The sequence below is a fragment of the Cyphellophora attinorum genome (genome assembly GCF_001299255.1).
Source record: "Cyphellophora attinorum strain CBS 131958 chromosome Unknown Contig13, whole genome shotgun sequence".
NCBI classification, from domain to species: Eukaryota; Fungi; Ascomycota; class Eurotiomycetes; order Chaetothyriales; family Cyphellophoraceae; genus Cyphellophora; species Cyphellophora attinorum.
The window spans coordinates 213,665-233,820 of record NW_017253241.1 but is presented as its reverse complement, the minus strand read 5'-3'; the positions used below and the strand labels follow the sequence as shown (position 1 = coordinate 233,820).

Genomic DNA, 20,156 nt, shown 5'->3' with positions numbered 1-20,156 from the left:
TTTCCCAGCAAACGACGCTCATCATGTCGGACGAAGACGAACTGTACTACTTGCAGCCTGGCTTCAATGTCAACTCTCTGACTATTCCAAAACTGCGCGGTATTCTCACCCAGCATGATGTCGACTACCCCTCCGCAGCCAAGAAGGCTGAGCTAGTCGAGGTGTTCGAATTTGAACTACTTCCCAAAGCGAAAAAGTTGTTGCGCCAACAGGAGCGAGTCCGACGGACCAGTCGCGGCATCACCGATATGTCAAGCCAGGACAGTACTGTCGATGGCGATGAAGACGAGGATTCTGCGCTGATGCCCCCGCCACCGCCGCCAAAGACACCGCGAAGCCGCAAGTCCAAGACAAATGTCGCTGATCCCAAGCCCTCAACAGCCCGCAAATCAAGGACGCCTAGCGCCAGGAGCACCAGTGGTCGCCCGAGATCATCTGACACCGAGACAGAGGGAGACACAACTGTTGTGCGACCGTCAGCAAGAAAGACGCGCAAGAGCCAGCCTGGACCTACACCTGTGTACTCGGAGCCCACAGCGGACGCCAGCCGACCGAAGCGCGAAACTGAGTCTTCCCCGTTCTCAGACGACAATCCCTTCCAGCAAGGCTCGAGCCCCTTACAGCAGTCCCGTCACGTCTCGTCATCAGGGCGCAAGTCTACAGGCAGACCCAGCTCGAGCAGGAGGCGAGAAACTCGATCACCCACTATTAAGCACGAGGAGCCAGGCCATACTACCTACCAATTCCCCGTCGAGCAGTTACGATCCGCAGACTACATCCCAGCTACAGAAGAATTCACACCCGAAGCTACCCGAGAAGTCGCAGCAGAGGATCAAATTGCACCACGACGTACCCAAGCACTAGTCCGACGCAAGAAGAAGCCAGCCAGTACAGTCCCAAGAAACCTGTCACTGGGCGCACTGGTCTCCGTACTTGGCGCGCTGGCGGGATGGTATCGGCAGGAAAAGATCAATGTGGGATACTGCGGTGTTGGTTCTTCGGAATGGTCGCTTGCCGCAAACCCGAACATCCCTCCCTGGGTCAACGAGAATCTTGGTCCAACCTGCGAACCATGTCCTCAGCACGCCGTCTGCTTTCCGAATATGGAGGTGCAATGTGAACAAGACTTTGTGCTGGTGCAACATCCACTAGCTGTCGGTGGCGCCGTGCCACTTTCACCCACCTGCGAGCCGGACTCCGAAATAGAACGGCGGAAGAAGGCCGTTGCGGACAAGGCCATCGAAGAACTACGAGCTCGTCGAGCAGCATATGAATGTGGCGATGAGCTCACACCAGATACAACATCCACCACTGATGAAGTGGTCGAAGCAGTCAAGACAGTGGTCAAGGCCGGTGAAACGAAGCTGGAGATCTCCGAAGAGGCGCTCAAAGCTCAAATCTCAAAACAACGCCGTCGTGATATGAGCCCCGAGCAGTTCACTGCCCTGTGGGAAGGTGCTTTCCAGGACATCACAGGTCGCGAAGAGATCGAAGTCGTGCGCGATGGGTAAGTTCCAATCCTTTCCCCACCAACTACCCGTATCCCTTCCTCTCGATCGAAACGTCTCACTGATGCACGCGACTAATCAGCACGCCGCTAGCGCCCGAACCTACCTCCGATCAACAAGCCTCGCCAGACTCCCAATCCAGTGCGCCATCAGAAGGTATGCTATCCGGACAGTGGCAGCGTATCGGATCCCTCTTGGACTTGTAGGCTTGCTCCTGGCAGGCCTGGCATACGTCCGGCAACGAATCGTCGCCTATAAAGCTGCGACGGCCCAAATCCCAGCTCTAGTCGACATCACACTCGACCGACTAGCAACCCAAGCAGCGCTCAAAGAAGACGACCGCGCTAAGGAAGCACACCTTGCCGTTGGAGGGCTGCGTGACGACGTGCTGCGGAATGTATTCAGCTCTCGTGAGCGAGAACGCGTCTGGGCGAATGTGCGGAAAGTCGTTGAGAACAATAGCAACGTCAGAGCCGCGACAAGAGAAGGTCGTGGTGGTGAAGTTGGCCGGACTTGGGAGTGGATTGGGCCGGTGGACTTCGCTGGTGTGGCCGGACTGGAAGGTCGGAGGAGTGGTGTTGGATACAGTCTCGGTGGTTTTGGCAACAGGAAGAGCTTGGGTGCTTCGCCTGACCTTGGTGATGGGGACACGTCGATGATGTCGGTCAACGAGGCGGGACAGCAGTTACAGAGGGAGGCGAAGGAGGATGGCAGGAAGTGGAACGAGGGGAGGGATTACTTCTAATATTTCTCTATGTAGCTTCCCAACGCTGGAATGCCCTTTGAATTTGGTTTCCCCTCTGCGACTTATTCATCTGTCATTCCGTGTGCCAAACGAGACCCGCCATGCCGAGGAAGACTCGTTCTGCACGAGAAGATGTCTCAAATTGGGAGACGCCGGTAAACGAGAGCGAGGTCGTTCACACGGACGATCGAAGTCTGAAGCTGCTTTGCCAGAAGAAACACCCCGTGTCATCATACAAGTGGTCATACAGGATACAAAACTTATGCTGAAAGACGTTGCTGTATGCATAACTTTCAGCATAGGAAAGGCTCATGAAGTACAAAGCATCCCCGCCTGAATGGCAAAACGTCCTGTGAAGCAAGTCTTTTCGGGGTCACGGTTCGTCTCAAAATCATCGCGGAACAGATAGAACTTGCTGAACCTTCCCAAAGAGGCACAACGCCTTCTACTTCCAGCTCGTAGAAATTGCATGGTGAGCTGGACCTTTCTGCTCGTTGGCCGGGGTTTTATTCTACTTGGTATATGTATGAATCGTCAAGCAAATTATGGTGCTTCGCGTGCACTGAGCGATTCCTGATGACGCTCATCGTCCAAAGCGCTGGAGCCGTCCTTTGCCCAATGCATCTTCCCCGTGGTCTTACCTGGTGTGCTAGCCGGCAGGGTGATGGGAGGACGACATGGCTTGATACGTTCCATGCTTGCCGGCATCTTGGTCTTCACAAACGTCCAGATGTACAGTGATCACGCGTGGCACCGACTATGAAACGAAGACTGCCACTTAACAGGGTCCTGGACCACAAAACGGCCACGTCTATCGATGTGCTTCTGGTCGTATGCGCGATCACCTCCGTACGAACGTGTCCCCCGGGTCCTCTCCAGTCTGATCCACCAGGAATAGAACCACTCTAGGATGTAAGTGACTCGCTGCTATTGACCGAACTTTGCTTTCGGCGCATCTACAATGATCGGACTCGAAAAACAGGCGTTGTAGTGTGATAGCATCTGATTTTCTCACGCCGAGTACAGCATGAAGGCGACTAGGCGGTTGATTGGAAGTATGTCACTTGAGCCTGAGCTGAATCGTGACAGCTTCACAGTGAAGTTGACGTGAGGTAAGTCCGACCTGTGTTGAATTTGCAAGGCAACCACGTGGACTCCTGCCTTCTAGAAATTCAAAGGTTTAGTCGACTTCTCAACTTCGACAACTTGACCAACGCCTAATCACAAGGACTCATCAAGACAGCAACAACCTAGTCATATTCCATCACGAGGCATCTGGTAGACCGACCTACGTGACGCCATTGTAAGTGACGGACAGGTTGAGGCTGGTGACGGCAAGACAGGTAAGCACCTTCCACAGCCTTGTTCTCGCATTTATAACCGTTCATCAGCGCTCTTTAGACCCATCAATCTTCGACACACGCTCCAAGTTCTTGAAACTTATGCCTCTAGAACAATCCTCAAACCTTCTCAATTGGGTCATAACGACGAAGCCCAAGATGCCGGAGAAGAGAAAGAGTGCTCGCATCTCTGCCATCGAGGCCGCCCCAGACAAGAAGAAAGTCAAGTACAATGATGACTACGACTCCGATGACGACGACTATGATGAGCTAGTCCCGTATTCTGAGCCTGAACCCGAGATCGATCCAGAAGAGCTCGCTCGTCAAGCTGAAGAGGCTCAGCGTCAGGCCAGAGAAGCTGAGCGTCTAGCTGCCATCGCCGCGAAGAAGGCTCAGGTCGCTCGTAACAAGATCCGTGCTCTTCTCACAAACCTACCTGACGACGAAGCCGGTCCCATGGCCACCCTTCTCGATGAGGCTGAAGCATGGGAGAAGCCTGGTGCTCGATACTCATGGTCGAAGCTGCCACAAGAAATCAAGGACCGCATCTACGAGTTCACGTTCATCTCAGAGGACATCGTGGTGCCATATGTCACCAATCCCCGAGTCAAGGACGCGCGGAAGGTCCGCACCTTCAAACTCGGTGCCAACTTCATGCGTTGCAGCAAGGAGATTCACGAAGCCGGCAAAGCTATGCTGCTCGGTCTCAACATGTTTGAGAACGATACGGGTTTCAAGGACGGCCTCATACTGGATAAATACCCTCAAAACTACCTGATGATTCGAAAAGTCGTGATCGATTGCCGGTACGTGGGACAAGCTATTGCAAGAAACCTGAACCGGTTGACGCAGCTCTCGATGCTCGTCCTGATCAAGTCTCCCTTCGGCTATTTCATCCCTGATGTCGCGCGCAAAGCCCACGAAATGGCTAGGTCCTTCGGTAGAATCGACGATCGTGTCTTCCGTGCAATCCGGTACCGCGATATCCCAAAAGTCTACTTCATCTACCAGACAGGATCTTTTGTATGTACCATCTTCCCCTATTCAAGGCGATGCTAATAATGGCGCAGAAGGCAACCCACAAGACCAGTGGTGAGACTCACGAGCATCGGAAAGCCGTGCGGTTCCGAGTCGAGAAATGGAATCCCGATGAGAAAGTCGACCCGGGCGCGACATGGGTCGTCGAAGGCATGAAGCTTACGGTGGATGCAAAGAAGACATGGCCTGGTCTGTTCGACAAGTATGTACTGATGCCATAAAGTACCAGGACTTGACGAGCACGTCCGGTCACATCAAGAATGTACACTAGGACTCTTTCGCACCCATATGCCTTTGCTAGGACAGCGGAAATGGGTACGGTTAGCACGCAAGTCCGAGTGTACATCATACGCGCATTGCCACAGAAGGCACCCTCAGCAGCAAGACTTTCAGCGCCGCGCACCACATAGCAGCCTCTTGTAAGAATATCGAGAGACGATATCATCAGCCTTCGCAGCGGGTGGCATATGGATAGTGGTGAACGCAGATACTGCAACGAAGCATAGATATACGTGTACAGGTAGCATGATCAACAGCGGCAAGAATATCAAGCTATGTACCGCCGGACTTCCCAACAAGAGTCCAATCATGTCCAGATTCTCTCGCTGTCTTTCGTTTATTCCACCCGAGATGTCCCTCCGTCCGCCTCTTCTCGTTGTTGCGACAGGGCTCCCGCTGTCTGAAATGTGGGATCTCGTCCCATACCAATTCCAGTTCGTCGGGCAGCTGCTCAATAACTGCCAGCCTCCACAGGTGACCTCACGAGGCTCTGTTTGATTGGGTTGCCATCTCCGTGGCCAGATTTTAGCAATAATCGACAAATCTGATGCTAGCACTCAACACAAGCGAAATAGCAGAGGGCTCTCAATAGTCTAGGGTAGCTGACATGAAGAAACGATCTTCTGTCGTATTTGAGAACGCTGAGTCTGTAGGCTATCATGCTAAGCTCAATTGAATGCTCGACGGAGTCGCCCTCTACCAGCGGATGCTCCCTTTGATGCATGCCCCGATATCGACGGCGTTGTTGTAGCAGGAACTGCCACATCGCCATCAGGTCGGGACCCAGGGCTCAGAAGTACCAGGAGCTGGTCCTTGCTTTGTCCACTGTCCGTCAATGAGCACGCCGAACAGCTTCCCGAATACGCCGCCGTGGAACCCTTTGAATTCTTCCCACTCCGCCGTCGGCATGATCTTACTGAACATGTTCAGCCAGCCTCCAACGATCAGATCAGCATAAGTGGCCGTTTCTCCCTCCAAGAACGGACCCTTTCCTCCGTTTCTCAGATAGCACTCCGCCAGTGTCCTCACCCCTTCCTCGAACTCCTGCATGCCCTTCTTCCTCGCCTCTGGATCAGTGATCTTCAAGACTTCCCAGCTCGGCAGGTGAGCTCGCTTGGCGAAGAGTGCTTTGACTTCTGCGTCAGTCTCGGGATTGGTTGGCAAGTTGTAGGCGAAGAGCCGAAGATTGCAGCTGAAGGTAGTGTCGACTTCTGTGTTGAACCGCGCGTATGCGGCTTGCTCTCGATCCGCGAGGTCGGTGAGGGGAGCGTAGAATGCAGTGTGTTTGTAGGGAGTTTGGTAGTCCAGGCCATTGAGCGTTGAGTCCTCTGGGAAAAGCGGATCGCGACCAGACCAGTATTTATCGAGGTACAGCGCGATGTCGAAGGAGTCACCGATGACCACTCCGGTGTTAGGATTGCGCAGGATCGGGAGGGTGTAGAAGTCGCTGCCGTCGTCGAGCTTCCGTCCGGCGCGCAAACCAACAGATTTGCGAACTCGTGGGATTTCAAGGATGTCGGTCCATTCAATGCGAAAGGAAAGCCGCTTGAACAAGAGGGCGAAGCGGGACTTGGAGGGGTTTGGCGCGTATGAGGATGGCGTATGGGGTGATGAGATGTCGTAGAGGACCAGTGGCTGGGGTAAGGGCTCAAACTTGCGACGCATTGTTCGGGTGGCGGTTTCCTATCAATGCCGACAGACAATGCGGTCGAGCTGTTTTGCGTTGTTCATAGAACGATTCGGTGTGTTCGTATGAAAGGGTCAGTAGTTGTGTGCAACCATTCAGATTTGTGCAGGCTAAAGTCTATGGGAAGCTCAAGTTCGCACCTTCCTCGAATTCCTTTGCGTCAAATGAGGCGAGCCTCATCGTCGTACCACGCCCGCATACCTACTTGAGTACTGCGAGATAATGCAGGAAGATCAATGGCGCATATAGTCTACAATTTGGGCCGAACGTCAAACATTCAGATTGTCGGCTGCCGGACTTAATATCAGCGTCCTCACACGACAGCGATGCAGCACGATGCTCAGACATCTGCAGTAGGCCTGGACAGTATTCGCCGCCACGTCTCAAGCGCCGACTCTGCTTGCATGTTCTCATGCAGAGAAAAAACACGACAGGTGGCCGAGATAGTCGGAGGTCGTTACCTCTTTGGCTGCTGCTATCTCGAGGTTGCACGCTCTTGCGATCGGTGTTGCGGCAGAAGAAATCAATCCCTGCAAGGCGTCGCTGTTCGCAAAGTGACGTTGGTGACATAAATGATCGACAAGCCAAGCGAGACGGACTGTTCAAGGATCCTGGTCGTTTGTGGGGGAATGCAACGTCCCCGTTCTTTACCCCATAATCGTAGCCCGGAAATCCAACTGGCGTGCCGGTCGTCAACAGGATGAAACCTTTAGGAGATCGCGGCGAATGCGAGCCGCTTGTTGTAAGTATCCATGTTCACTTGACGCTTGTAGGGCATTGTGACTCGTTCAGTGCGACCAAAATGGGGCCAAGTGAGGTCTTCGGGCGGCCCTCATGTAACCTTTCATACCCACAGCTGAAGTCACACACGTGTTGTGCGCCCGCGATAACCGCCCCGAGGCTGGTGTCTGAATACAAAAGACACCTGCACTTCTCCTCCGTGACCAACACCATTCTCTCCAAGTACATGTCCTCTCGCATCTTCGTCTGCACGCGCGACCAAGATGTATCAGATCGGAAACATCTATGCGATCACGGCCATCGCCGTCATGTAAGTTCATTTCCGCTGCCCTATCATCCATACTGATGGCCCGCGCAGCGGCGGAGGCCTCTTCGGCTTCGACATCTCATCAATGAGCGCTGTGATCGGCACCCAACAGTACCGATGCTACTTCAACCAGATGGGCGTCAACGATGAAGGCAAGTGTGGTGGACCCAAAGCTGATGTCCAAGGTGGCATCACCGCAGCGATGCCTGGCGGTAGTTTCGTGGGCGCTCTGATCTCTGGCTTCCTCTCCGACATCCTGGGTCGCAAGCGATCCATCCAGGTCGGCGCTGTCATCTGGTGCATTGGTTCTGCTATCACAAGCGCATCTCAGAATATTGGGATGCTGGTTGTTGGAAGGTTCATCAACGGTGTAAGTGCGTTGTTCCTGCCCTCCGATTCATGTTGACCAGTCATGTAGCTGTCTATTGGCATCTGCTCTGCTCAAGTGCCCGTGTACATCGCAGAACTCGCACCGCCATCAAAGCGTGGTCGAGTCGTAGGAGCGCAGCAATGGGCGATCACCTGGGGCATCCTGATCATGTACTACATGAGCTTCGGCTGCACCTACCTGGATGGTCCGAAGGCCTTCCGCATTCCATGGGCGCTGCAGATGATCCCGGCCATCATTCTGTTCTTCGGTCTCTTCTTCATGCCAGAGTCCCCCAGGTAAGAAGTACCGACTTGCGTACGAGCATGAGCCTAACAGATCCAGATGGCTCGCCCGCAAGGACCGATGGGAAGAGTGCCACAACGTCCTCGCTCTCGTACACGCCAAGGGCAACCGAGAGGCTCCGTATGTGATGCATGAGCTCCAGGAAATCCGTGATATGTGCGAGTTCGAGCGTCGCAATGCTGATGTTAGCTACCTGGAGCTCTTCAAGCCGCACATGAGTATGTATTCTGCCTTCGTTCCCTCCAGAGGCCATCAAGGATCCAATGTACTAACAGCCACGCCCAGTCAACCGTACGCATATTGGCGTCTTCACCCAGATCTGGTCCCAGCTCACCGGCATGAACGTAATGATGTACTACATCGTGTATGTCTTTGGCATGGCTGGACTGACAGGCAACACCAACCTCATCGCCTCCTCGATTCAGTATGTCATCAATGTCGGCATGACTATCTTCGCTCTTCTCTTCATTGACCGATGGGGTCGTCGAGTCCCGCTTCTTGTCGGTGCCACGCTGATGGGAACCTGGATGTTCGGTAATGCTGGACTGCTAGCTTCGTACGGCAAACCTGCGCCTCCCGGTGGAATCGATGGTATTGCAGAACAGAGCTGGCAGATTTCTGGGGCTCCGGCTCGCGCGGTCATTGCTTTCACATACCTGTTCGTCGCCTCATTTGCACCGACTTGGGGTCCGGTCAGCTGGATCTACCCACCAGAGCTCTTTCCGCTGCGGGTGCGTGGCAAAGCTGTTGCTTTGACGACCTCAGCCAACTGGATCTGTAAGCTCTGAAGCCCGCCCCGATAAAAGCGCCCACAATGCTAACGATGACAGTCAATTTTGCCTTGTCCTACTTCGTACCACCGGCATTCGTCAACATCAAGTGGAAGGCCTACCTCATCTTCGGGTGCTTCAACGTCGCCATGTTCGTTCACGTCTTCTTGTGCTTTCCTGAGACATCCGGCAAGACTCTTGAGGAAGTTGAAGAGCTCTTTACCACGAAGGGGGTCAAGGCCTGGCAAACCAAGGTTCAATATCAAAAAAGCCGACGTGAAGAAGGTGGGGAGGTTGACATGGAGAAGAAGCTCAGCTATGCTCAGACACAGGATAGCGCAGAGCAGACCACTGCTCAGCCGAAGACTGTCTGAGCCGTCTGAGTGCAGTCTGAGGATGGAGTGGTGCATGCCTTGCTATGAGGTTAGAGCAGGGTCGTATGCAAAGGGCAGGCCATCGGCTATAAGGTGCTCATGAAGCTTGACTGGGTCTCAGATCGGTCGGTGTGTTGGCAGCGTACCCGGGGACGTCGTAGCGATATCCATGCCTTCTTTTGACATCGGGTCCTAGGTCTCACGGGATCAACCAGTTCGTCGATACAGGGACCTCCCGGATCTTAGATGGTGGTCTGGCAGCCAGGACCATGTGCAATCGGATATTCAGTAACGTCTAGATATCATAAAGCATACCTCTATGTCGCTATCCCACGATTGTAAGCTGCTCTACAACATGGGTAAGGATGAAGAGAGGTCGGTCTCGTCACCATTGCCAGTGTCCGACAAGATCCGAACTAGTAGTAGCAAGATCTGATCACGTGATCAAGATTTTTCCCATCGCTTTACGATCGTCGCCGCATCGAAATCTAATTCTATACATCAAGTATCATCCATCATTCTTCAATCCGACCAATCCCTCCGGCAAGCTGTTTGGCGACGCCAGCGCACAAATACGCTTGTCACTTCGAAGACGACATTTACCCGGTCACCGGCCTTTCCTTTCACAACATCGCCATAATAAGAAATTGAGGCTTCACTTGCAGAGCTCCTGCGGCGAGGACAGATACAAGAGCACACACGGCCATGGACCATTCACGAGACCCCTGCCCATGGGTCGCACTATCAGACTTTGGCGGTGCCTTCTCAATGGGCGCCATTGGCGGCTCAGTCTGGCACGGCATCAAAGGCTTCAGAAATTCACCATATGGCGAGCGGAGAATAGGCATGATCACAGCCATTAAGGCGCGAGCACCGGTGACAGGCGGCAACTTCGGTGTATGGGGCGGCATGTTCAGTACATACGATTGCGCGGTCAAGGGCATTCGAAAAAAGGAGGATCCCTATAACTCAATTATCGCTGGGTTTTTGACCGGCGGCTCGCTGGCTGTAAGAGGAGGATGGAAGGCAGCGCGGAACGGAGCCATCATGTGCGGGATCTTCCTTGCCGTCATTGAGGGTGTTGGTATTGGGATCCAGCGCATGATGGCGGAGCAGACGCGGCTAGATGTGAGTAGCGCCCACCTTGTGATGATATGATATTGACGAGATTTACCAGCTGCCACCACCAAATTCGGTTCCTCCAGAAGCAGGGAAGCTGGCAACAGTTTGACTCGAAATGGCCACCGTCCCTCACTTCATCTAAGCAGCGCTCTGCCGTTCCGAAAGAAAACTACAGCATTCAAGGACCTCTCCTCTTTTCGATATTTCACGACGAAAGATCACATTTGCATAGCGGGCGTACGTCTAGGAGGGACTCTGAGATATTGTGCCACGATTTAAGGGCATGCGGTGGCCATATGTATAAAAGAGCGCCCGAGTACAGTGGACTCACCTTATGGCTTTGGGAAAGCACATGCTGTGTTGCGCCTAGGAAGCCGCCACGCAGCCTACCACTGGCAGATCCGGCTTCGTGCAGTGGACCAAGGGCGATGCGTAGCTGCTTCTTATGTATAACACATCCTAATTTCACCTTCCTGCGCTGTTTTTTAGTGAAGGCAAGAACGTGACTCGAGGAATGACCAGGCGCCATCTTCGACCCGCTACCAAAGTAGGCCCGCAACACGAACACCGCAGATAAATCTGGCCGCACACCTCGTACCATCCTGCAACCACCACATAACAATATGTGACATTTAGACTGCATATGTCAATCACCTCATGAGCTCTCGCTGCTGCTCCTGCCATGATAGCGTCCGATGGCAGGGTCGTATCGCCGTCCCAACTTGGTGTGGGCACGACGGACGACTACCACCAACGCCGCGCGCAGGCCCTACGTTCACTACCACCTTCGATCGTCGAGGACTTGCTTCCGGAGGAGCCCAGAGACTCATATCGCAACGTCTGGAATGAACGCGATCGTCGCCTCCGGCAGGTGCTGCGTCGCTATGAGAATCAGATACTGTATGGCTGCCACAACCGCCGCTGCATTGCACCGTCATGTCTCAGCTACCGCAAGAGGAACAGCAAGACGCCTCTACGGCCGCACACGGAGACCAGTGCACGGGCTCTAGCGGGGCACTTGGTGGAAGAATGTGCCAGGAGCAGGAAAGACCCGGTCGATGGGCTTTGCTTGAACAGGCCCGTGGTCCCATGGTATCAAGATCCTAGGACTACACATGCACGCAGAAAGACGAAGTCGGACCCAGAGCACACGGTCAGGTCGCCCGTTCCAAATGGTCATATCAAGACACCGTCCGAACAGCGGTTCTCTGGACAGGCTTCGGATGATGCCCAGCCTAACGGGCGTCGACAACATGCACAACCGCCGGTCGACATCACAGCAAAGGTGGTGCGAGATCGGCCCGCGAATGTGAGGGACCGGTCCGCAGCTCGCAGGAAGAGCGACACCATCGAAGCAGATGAGTTTGTTGAGGGTGGCCAGACACAGCGGCCTCGTCGAGATTCTGGAGACAGAACGAGCCCACGAGAATCGCAGGATGACCAGACCATCGTGGACCACGCAATTCACGTAGAGGGAGTCGTGAGGTACCTGGTGACCGCGTCCGATGGAAGCAGCCCAGTTGCCAGATGGCGCGTCGAGGATGACATCGTGGACAAGTCAATGCTAGCCAGGTACAAGACCAAGCATGGCATATCAAATGACGCCCCTCAGACTCAGGAGAGCAGTTCAAACAGTGCCGCTGATTCAGTCGACGACCGAGATACAGCAAGTCATGATCATCGATCTGCTTCACAGCTGTCTAATGACAAAGTCTCCGGGGGCGGCAACAAAAAACTCGACTTCGCTTCCTTCACCCAGCGACTATGGAATACCCTGTCTCTGACCAATCTGGAGCTTGAGCCGGCGTCTGATGCGTATGCTGAGCAGCGTGAGAAGCATCCGGAGCATGATCATCAACACCATGCCAGCCTTGTTGAGCACGATACTATGAGTGGTGGCTCGACTCCACCTGCAGACCGCACGATCTACACCAATACAGCTCTTTGTGGCTTCACTTTACGACGCTTATCTCTCCAGAACATGCACTGGTTGTTCACAAGTTTGACAGCTGAGCTTGACTGCGTACCTGTCCTTCCAAGACCGTTGCTACGATTTGTAATGCAGAGCGTGCAATATGTCTTTGGAGATCCCAGCCGGCTTCTGGAGTCCGCACGAACCTGGAATGACGGCAGCAAGCTCATGCAGCTCTCATCTGTATTCGACTCTTGCAATCGACAGCCTGCTAGAAGCTATCCTCCACGAACCAGGTCCCACAAGGTCACGCACGGCACAGATTCCGACGAAGTCGATCCGAAGTCCACAAAGTCACAGGTTTATGTTGATGAATTCTGCTCAGGCGCTCTGGCCGCCAATCTCGCGCCCCTGTCCCGGGTTCCGGGTGGGACAGATCTACTATATGGCCCTCTTCATGACATGTTGCAACAGTGTTACAGCATTAGCCATCCGGGCTATCACGGTGAGCAAGCTGCCAAGTCGCAACGCAAGATGTTAAAGCGATCAGGTGGAGGCTTAGTTGACCATTCCATCAGAAACGCGGAGGAGACGGGCCTCATAAGGACACCGGCGAATGTCCTCGACCACAAACAGATTTCGAGACTTCTCGCCATAACTTTCTTGGCTCTGGTCTCGCCGGCATTTACCGCCGAGAAGTGGAACGATTCTAATACCGTAGTGCTTCTCGCTATGGCTCGTTGGAAGAACGACAATGTCACAAGCCTCAATTTTACTAACAGCAGAGATTCCGATTCTGTAATATTTGCTCGAGCCGTAGTCGATGGCTTTGATCAAACGCACAACTGGTACCGGAGACGTCTGTGTGCGGCTGTGACGGATTGCATCAGCCATCATCTCGCAGCTGCGAACATCGGTATGCACAAATCGTCGTTGCGAAGCAAACCGTCCAATATCATCGATAGAATCATCGAGCTACTCTTTGCGAATGTCTGCGGTGGCCTAGACAACGATGAACACATCTACAATGTGGTCCGTTATGCCTTTGTCGATGGTTTGATTGACATTGCTCGCACTGTCTTGCTCTCAGATTGGGATCGCGAGCCAATTGTGACTCGGACAGGCGCAGTCGGGGGAGCTTTGGAGCTTCTGTCAAGTCTGTACAATCATCCAGATCTTGTGGAGGTAGGCTTCTGGCCTATGGCGTTTGTTCGCGATGCCCTGGACGAGATGGAAGAGCCAGTACGATGGTTGACTTTCGAGCCAACAGGCCGGATAACGCATATTCTTTCCTACCCGTTCCTCTTCGAGGACAATACACTGGTTAAGTACTTCCGCACCATAAATGCTTCAACAATGCGGACATCATTTGATCAGGCCAGCATGGTGTACACTGATGCGCTGCATTACTTGCACACCAATCCCATCCCGGTCTACAGTGGCGAAGACGTGCTCAGTTCCTTGCGGCCTTTTATGGCCAAGTACTTTGTCCTGACCATACGTCGTGACGACATCCTCGGAAGCGCACTCGACCAACTCTGGAGGCGGCAGAAGCGGGAAGTGCTCCGTCCACTGCGTGTGCGCCTAGGTCGAGAAGGAGGCGAGGATGGCCTCGATCATGGTGGTGTGCAGCAAGAATTCTTTCGTCTAGCTTTCGCTGAGGCATTCAAACCCGACTACGGGATGTTCAGTGTCGATCAGAGCACGCACATGACATGGTTCCAACCTGGTAGCCTTGAGCCGTCGTGGAAGTTCGAAGCGATTGGAATTCTCATGTCTTTGGCACTGTACAATGCCATCACCCTGCCAATCACGATGCCGTTGGCGTTCTACCGCAAGATTCTCGGTCTCAAGGTGACGAAACTTGAGCATATTGAAGATGGCTGGCCTGTGCTCGCGAAGGGTTTGCGATACCTGCTTGAGTATGACGGCAACGTTGCGGAGGATATCGGTCGAACCTATGAGTTCTCTTATGACTTTGGTGGAGCGGTATATACCATTGACATGCGAAAGAAGGCAGCGGCTGGAAGGAGGCTGGTTCCGAGCAAGAAGGGCAAGGAACGAGCGACATCACCATGCTCCTCGCCGCAGCCGTCAGCAGACACCCCAAGGAAGGAAAAGAAGCCGCTAGCAACAGCAACGGCGCCTGCTGACACTGCAGTGCCGCTGATATCAGGTGCGGACAATGGACCCGGTCCAGCTGCCCCATCGCCACCTTCCTCAGCAGACTCTTCACCGCCCAGAGCGTCCAGTCCTCTGAGACCACGACAAGAGCCACCTCTCGTTACAAATGCCACCCGCCAGTCCTTTGTCACCGCCTACATCGCTCACCTCACCAACACCACCATCGAACCACAATTCTCCGCCTTCGTCAAAGGCTTACACACCTGCTTCCCACCCAAGGCACTCACTCTCTTCACCCCACAGCAACTTCGCGATCTCGTTGAGGGTCACCGTGTCGTCACCACGCAAGACCTTCGCTCCATAGCCACCTATGACAGCTACGACCCAGAAGAAGGATACATTCGCGCATTCTGGCTTGTCGTCGAGCAGGAGACAGCCAAAGATCCCGAGTTTGCGAAAGCATTGCTAGAGTTTGTCACGGCGTCAGAGCGCCTTCCCGCGGGCGGTCTACAACTGGGTAGCTTTGTCATTCAGAAGAACGGCGACAGTATTGTTCATGCACCGACCGAAGACTTCTCTGATATGGCTGGCTTAGTTGGACGCCCGGAGCTGATCGAGCGCGAGAAGGAGAGGAAGCGGCGTGGTGATAAGGATGAACAGGGCGGATGGAAGGCGAGATTGCCGAGTAGCTCGACGTGTTACGGGAGGTTCTTGCTGCCAAGGTACCGCGTTGCTGGGGAGAGGGAGGGGATGCCGCCGGAGCCCAATGAGGGAAGAGAGGGCAGGGAAGGGAGTTTGACTTGGGTGGAGGTTTTGAGGGAGAGGCTGGTGAAGGCTGTGATGGAGGGGAGGGGGTTTGGGATGCTTTGACGGGGATTGATGAGAGCAAAGGATGTTTCTAGCGTTCGTGGGTCTACGATTGTGCGGTATGCTCGGCGGGAGCAGTTCTTGGGCGAGCTATGTATTGCATTGCATCTGAGGGGCTACGAGCGATGGCATCGGCGGGTTGATACCCCTTTCAGCGTTCTTGACGGCTGTTTTGGACGGATCGCGCATAGTTCGGGCTCTGATATCATTGCGGAAATCTTTGTTCGGTCTGAATGTGTTACGTCGCTTCAGCGAAGGCACAGCAGAACACCCAGGCAACTCTCTAGCTAGCAGAACCTTTGTGATGCTCGTCGACCAAGGCCGTACAGACACGTTGGGCGTCCAATGCCAGCCAAGTGATCGAAGCTTCTCATCTGCCACACTAGTTTATTGCTTGAAGCAAAACCACCTCTTGCCTGATTTCCCACACGTTCTGTTCTTTGTCTTGATAGTCGTCAATTCATCTATGTGTGAACAACGAATATGAGTATGGCAATCCCTCACGGGACGCAGGCTCAACAAGCCCCCGCTGCCCCGCAGCATTGCGGTCATCCCGCCATGCCTCGGTACCGGCGTCCTCGGGTATTGCCTTGCATCATTGATTTGCAGGATATGTAAGATCTCGGTGACGCTTTAGGAAATTCTTTGATAACAAGAGACGGATGCTTTGAAATAGTTGCATATCCAGGCACTATAGAGTGGGCGAACAACAGGCCGCATTGCGCTCGCAGGCAGATATAAGGATAAGTACTTGGGCATCTCCATAGATAGGGAACTTGGACTATCAGTTCCATCCCCATCATCTCGGCAACCAACTCCCTTCCGCAGCAACCCTGAACCAGACCGATCAAGTCATGGCGCCCACCGAAACGAAGCAATGGATCCTCAAATCCCGACCCAAAGACCTACCCACCTACAAGGGCGACAATGCCAACTTCCAGCTGAGACCAAATCCCTTCCCGAACTCCAGGATGGCCAGCTCCTGATCAAAACCCTCCTCATGTCCAACGACCCGGCCCAACGCGCCTGGCTCAACGAGACGAAAGGCCTGTATGTCGCGCCTGTCGCCCTCAACGGGCCCATGCGCGCCCGCGGCATCTGTGAGGTCCTCGAGTCCAAATCGGATAAGTTCAAGGTCGGGGACAAGGTTAGTTGCACGATGGGCTGGGTTGAGTACGCGGTCGTGGATGACAAGGAGTGTTTGCCTACGCCGGAGCCGCCGCAGGGCTTGAATTATAGTCACTACTTGGGCGCGTTGGGCGGGACGGGGTTGACGGCGTACTATGGGCTGGTGGTGATTGGGGAGGCGAAGGCGGGGCAGACGGTTGTTGTCAGTGGTGCGGCGGGCGCGACGGGGAGTATGGTTGTGCAGATTGCCAAGGGGATTGTGGGGTGTGGGAAGATTGTGGGGTTGGCGGGGAGTGATGAGAAGTGTCGGTGGGTTGAGAAGTTGGGGGCGGATGTTTGTGTGAATTATAAGGCGAAGGATTGGAAGGAGCAGTTGGGGGAGGCGTGTGGGAAGGATGGAGTGGATGTTTATTTTGATAATGTGGCGGGGGAGACGCTGGATGAGATGTTGGCGAATTTGAAGCAGGGCGGGGTTGTGGTTGCTTGTGGTGGGATCAGTGGGTATAATGATGATGAGCCGACTGTGCTTAAGAGTGAGTTTGCTGAGGCTGATGGATGTGGTTGATGAAGGCTGACCTGGTCGTACAGACTATATGTACACTGTCTTCCAGAGACTATCCATCCGAGGCTTTATAGTCACGGACTATCTCAGCAAGGCGAAGGAGACGATTGAGCTGCTTGTCAAGTCTGCACAGGAAGGGAAGTTGAAGATTGATGAGGAGTCGGAGTCTGTGGTCCCAACGAAGTTCGAGGACATCCCGAAGACATGGCATATGCTGTTCGAAGGAGGGAATCGGGGGAAGTTGGTGACGAAGATAGTCGGGTAAAGTGCATAGCTATCTCCTGGGAGGCCCCAAGGGATGGAAGCTATTCGAGCAACACTCTATCGTCGAATCTTCAGAACGCAGCACTCTGGCTTATCCAGAAAGGACGTCCTAAGGATTACATACACAGCAGTTGCGACTCTGGCAGGTGATGGTCCTAAATCTGGCCTGCAGAACCGATGTTTAAGCCAAGGCTACTGTTGTCGACCGAGTTGGGCTTGCCATGTTCGTCAAGTCGTGCATCAGATGGCCTCCATGGTTTGAAACATCTTCTCACCAAGTGTTCCGTTCATGCAGGCTGTTTCTGGTGGTGTCAGTAGATTGAAGCACGGTAGCAGTATCGATCATGAACGCGTTGAGGGATCAGCGATGTCAACGCACTCTTGTCTCCCGGACCTTCGAAGAACTTTCAGGATGCAGCATATTCAAGCCGGCTGAAAAGGGCATTCCCGATCGAACGTGTGGTGGCTCTGGCAGGCAGATCCTCATTCATGGGGACCGATGTCCTGGCACTTGCAACTTGCGCCTCGCCTCAATGATGGGTGCATCCAGAATTGAATACTACCATTGTCAACCAAAGAGACAGACGCGATACGCGTAAAATTTGAAGTGGCGTTCAAGACGTGAACATCGTGTAAACCGCCGCGTTTCCGTGACTGTCCCTTGCACAGCCACACGAGGCAGAATTTCTGCGGCCCGCCACTGGTTAAGCGCGGGGTCGATCCTTCCGCCAAGCCACCTTACGAGGCATTGCCTTGGGGTGTTGCGTCATTCCAATCACCACTGAATCTGCCTTATTTGATCAGCCCAAACGCTTCAATCAGCCCGCACTTTCGTATCGCACTTCTTCCTGCATAGATATCTGGTTCGCACCATCGAGTATCGCCGAGTTCAACCGTACATCTCACCAATCACATCCATCAGACAGTTTCTTCCCACGCATGGCATACAACCAACAGAACTACGGTGGTTACGGTGGTCCGCCACCTCAGGGTGGGCAGCCGCCGTATGGTCAACAGCAACAGCAATGGGGACCACCTCAGGGACCACCGCCGAACTGGCAAGGAGGACATAACCAATATGGACCGCCGCAGGGTGGGCCTCCTCAGCAGCAATGGCAGCAGCAGCCTCAACAGTGGAATGCGCCTCCAGGACCGCCGCCAGGCCAACAATGGGGCCCGCCTCAAGGTCCGCCTCCTGGTCAGCAGCAACAGTGGAGTGCACCCGGCGGCCCACCGCCTGGTCAATTTGCGCCGCCGCCAGGGCCCCCTGGGCAGAATTTTGGTCCTCCACACGGCGGACCGCCTCAAGGTGGCTTTGGAGGTCCTGGTGCGCCAGGTCAGCCATCACTCGGATACGTGTATGGTCAGGGCGCTCAAGGCTGGAACGCGACGGCCGATGCGAATGCACTGAGAGCGGCTATGAAAGGGCAAGTTACATAAAGTCAGCATTCCGGAACGGTTTACTAATGGTGCAGCAGATTCGGCACGAACGAAAAGGAGCTCATCAGAGTACTAGCACCCCTTGATCCACTTCAAGTAGTCACATTGAGCCAAACCTACAGCCAGATCCACCGTGGCCGTGACCTGGAAAAGGATATCGAAGACGAAACCTCCCGGTACTTCAAAGAGGCTCTCATAGCGCTTGTCCGTGGCCCACTGATCCAAGACGCTCACAGCGTCAAGTCAGCAGTTGTCGGCGCCGGCACCAACGAGCAACTCCTCAACACGTGGTCCTCGGCCGCTCGAACGCCGACCTTCGCGCCATCAAGGAGACCTACCAGAGGCTCTTCAGCCGCCGTATGGAAGCCGATGTGGACGGCGACCTCAGCATGAAGACGAAGGACCTCTTCCGTATCGTTCTTCGCGCCAATCGCGCAGAAGAGAACACACCTATCGACCCGCAATCAATTGACCGCGATGTCAACGAGCTCAACCGGGCTCTTGCTTCGTCCGGCGAACAAGTTGCAGTCTGCAATATCATCGCGCTTCGCTCCGACGCACAACTTCGTGCCATTGCACAAGCCTTCCAGAACAAGCACCGCAAACCACTACGAGACAAGCTAGAGAGGGTATACGGCGGACACATGGAAGATGCCCTACTTCTCATGCTCGACCGCGCGACCGATCCTGCAATGTCTGATGCTCGCATGCTTGAGGCTGCGATGGCTGGAATGGGCACAAAGGACCGCTTGCTGGTGCACAGAGTGGTGTCGTGTCACTGGAATAGAGCTCACAAGGACCAGGTCAAGCGGGCGTATCAGCATAAGTACAAGAAGGATCTGCTGGAGCGGATACGTGGAGAGACATCGGGCGACTACAGGAACGTGCTGATTGCATGTATGGCCTAATCATGGCTGCATGAGGCGAGATTACGGTAGGAAACAGACCCTCGGCATGCCAGGCTACCGCTTCTGGTGGCCTCTTTGTACATATTAGTATTCTTACACGTCAAAAATGGAGTGCAAGCTTCGCAACCATGAACCCAGTACAGTCGAACGTGGAAGGTTTCAAATATCTTTAGTTCTACGTGACCCCTACAGGCCGCTGTGCCTGGCCTGATGCTTTGCTACAGACGTCAAGCAACTAACCCTTGGTGCTACATCCTCCGCTCAAGACCGGTTGACAAGACAATTGAGGGCGCCCGCCAGGCCGGTTGACGGGGGTCATTCGACTAGACTGGAGGACTGCTAAAGCTGAGACTGATTCTGCGCGTTG

The 20,156-nt window shown here is 54.1% G+C and overlaps 7 protein-coding genes across 7 annotated transcripts; 6 read left to right on the top strand and 1 right to left on the bottom strand.

The window, feature by feature from the left end:
- Positions 1-23: 23 nt before the first annotated feature.
- Positions 24-2,253, top strand: AB675_11324 (Inner nuclear membrane protein SRC1; the record flags this gene model as incomplete). The annotated part of the gene is made up of 2 exons (XM_018140159.1): positions 24-1,507; positions 1,602-2,253. The coding sequence occupies 2 exons, from the start codon at positions 24-26 to the stop codon at positions 2,251-2,253; spliced, it is 2,136 nt and encodes a 711-aa protein (XP_017999860.1).
- Positions 2,254-3,752: 1,499 nt separating this feature from the next.
- Positions 3,753-4,852, top strand: AB675_11323 (uncharacterized protein; the record flags this gene model as incomplete). The annotated part of the gene is made up of 2 exons (XM_018140158.1): positions 3,753-4,616; positions 4,664-4,852. 2 exons carry the CDS (start codon positions 3,753-3,755, stop codon positions 4,850-4,852), a joined length of 1,053 nt encoding a protein of 350 aa, XP_018000004.1.
- Positions 4,853-5,681: 829 nt separating this feature from the next.
- AB675_11322 (uncharacterized protein) lies at positions 5,682-6,575 on the bottom strand (the record flags this gene model as incomplete). Its single annotated transcript, XM_018140157.1, has 1 exon — positions 5,682-6,575. One exon carries the CDS (start codon positions 6,573-6,575, stop codon positions 5,682-5,684), a length of 894 nt encoding a protein of 297 aa, XP_017999955.1.
- A 1,026-nt stretch (positions 6,576-7,601) lies between these two features.
- Positions 7,602-9,462, top strand: AB675_11321 (High-affinity glucose transporter; the record flags this gene model as incomplete). The annotated part of the gene is made up of 6 exons (XM_018140156.1): positions 7,602-7,648; positions 7,697-8,015; positions 8,064-8,311; positions 8,358-8,536; positions 8,604-9,095; positions 9,149-9,462. The coding sequence occupies 6 exons, from the start codon at positions 7,602-7,604 to the stop codon at positions 9,460-9,462; spliced, it is 1,599 nt and encodes a 532-aa protein (XP_018000060.1).
- A 705-nt stretch (positions 9,463-10,167) lies between these two features.
- AB675_11320 (Mitochondrial import inner membrane translocase subunit tim17) lies at positions 10,168-15,490 on the top strand (the record flags this gene model as incomplete). Its single annotated transcript, XM_018140155.1, has 2 exons — positions 10,168-10,590; positions 11,351-15,490. 2 exons carry the CDS (start codon positions 10,168-10,170, stop codon positions 15,488-15,490), a joined length of 4,563 nt encoding a protein of 1,520 aa, XP_017999820.1.
- Positions 15,491-16,364: 874 nt separating this feature from the next.
- AB675_11319 (uncharacterized protein) lies at positions 16,365-17,442 on the top strand (the record flags this gene model as incomplete). The annotated part of the gene is made up of 2 exons (XM_018140153.1): positions 16,365-17,148; positions 17,204-17,442. 2 exons carry the CDS (start codon positions 16,365-16,367, stop codon positions 17,440-17,442), a joined length of 1,023 nt encoding a protein of 340 aa, XP_018000116.1.
- A 938-nt stretch (positions 17,443-18,380) lies between these two features.
- Positions 18,381-19,789, top strand: AB675_11318 (Annexin A13; the record flags this gene model as incomplete). The annotated part of the gene is made up of 3 exons (XM_018140152.1): positions 18,381-18,799; positions 18,920-19,085; positions 19,118-19,789. The coding sequence occupies 3 exons, from the start codon at positions 18,381-18,383 to the stop codon at positions 19,787-19,789; spliced, it is 1,257 nt and encodes a 418-aa protein (XP_017999972.1).
- Between the last annotated feature and the right edge of the window lie 367 nt (positions 19,790-20,156).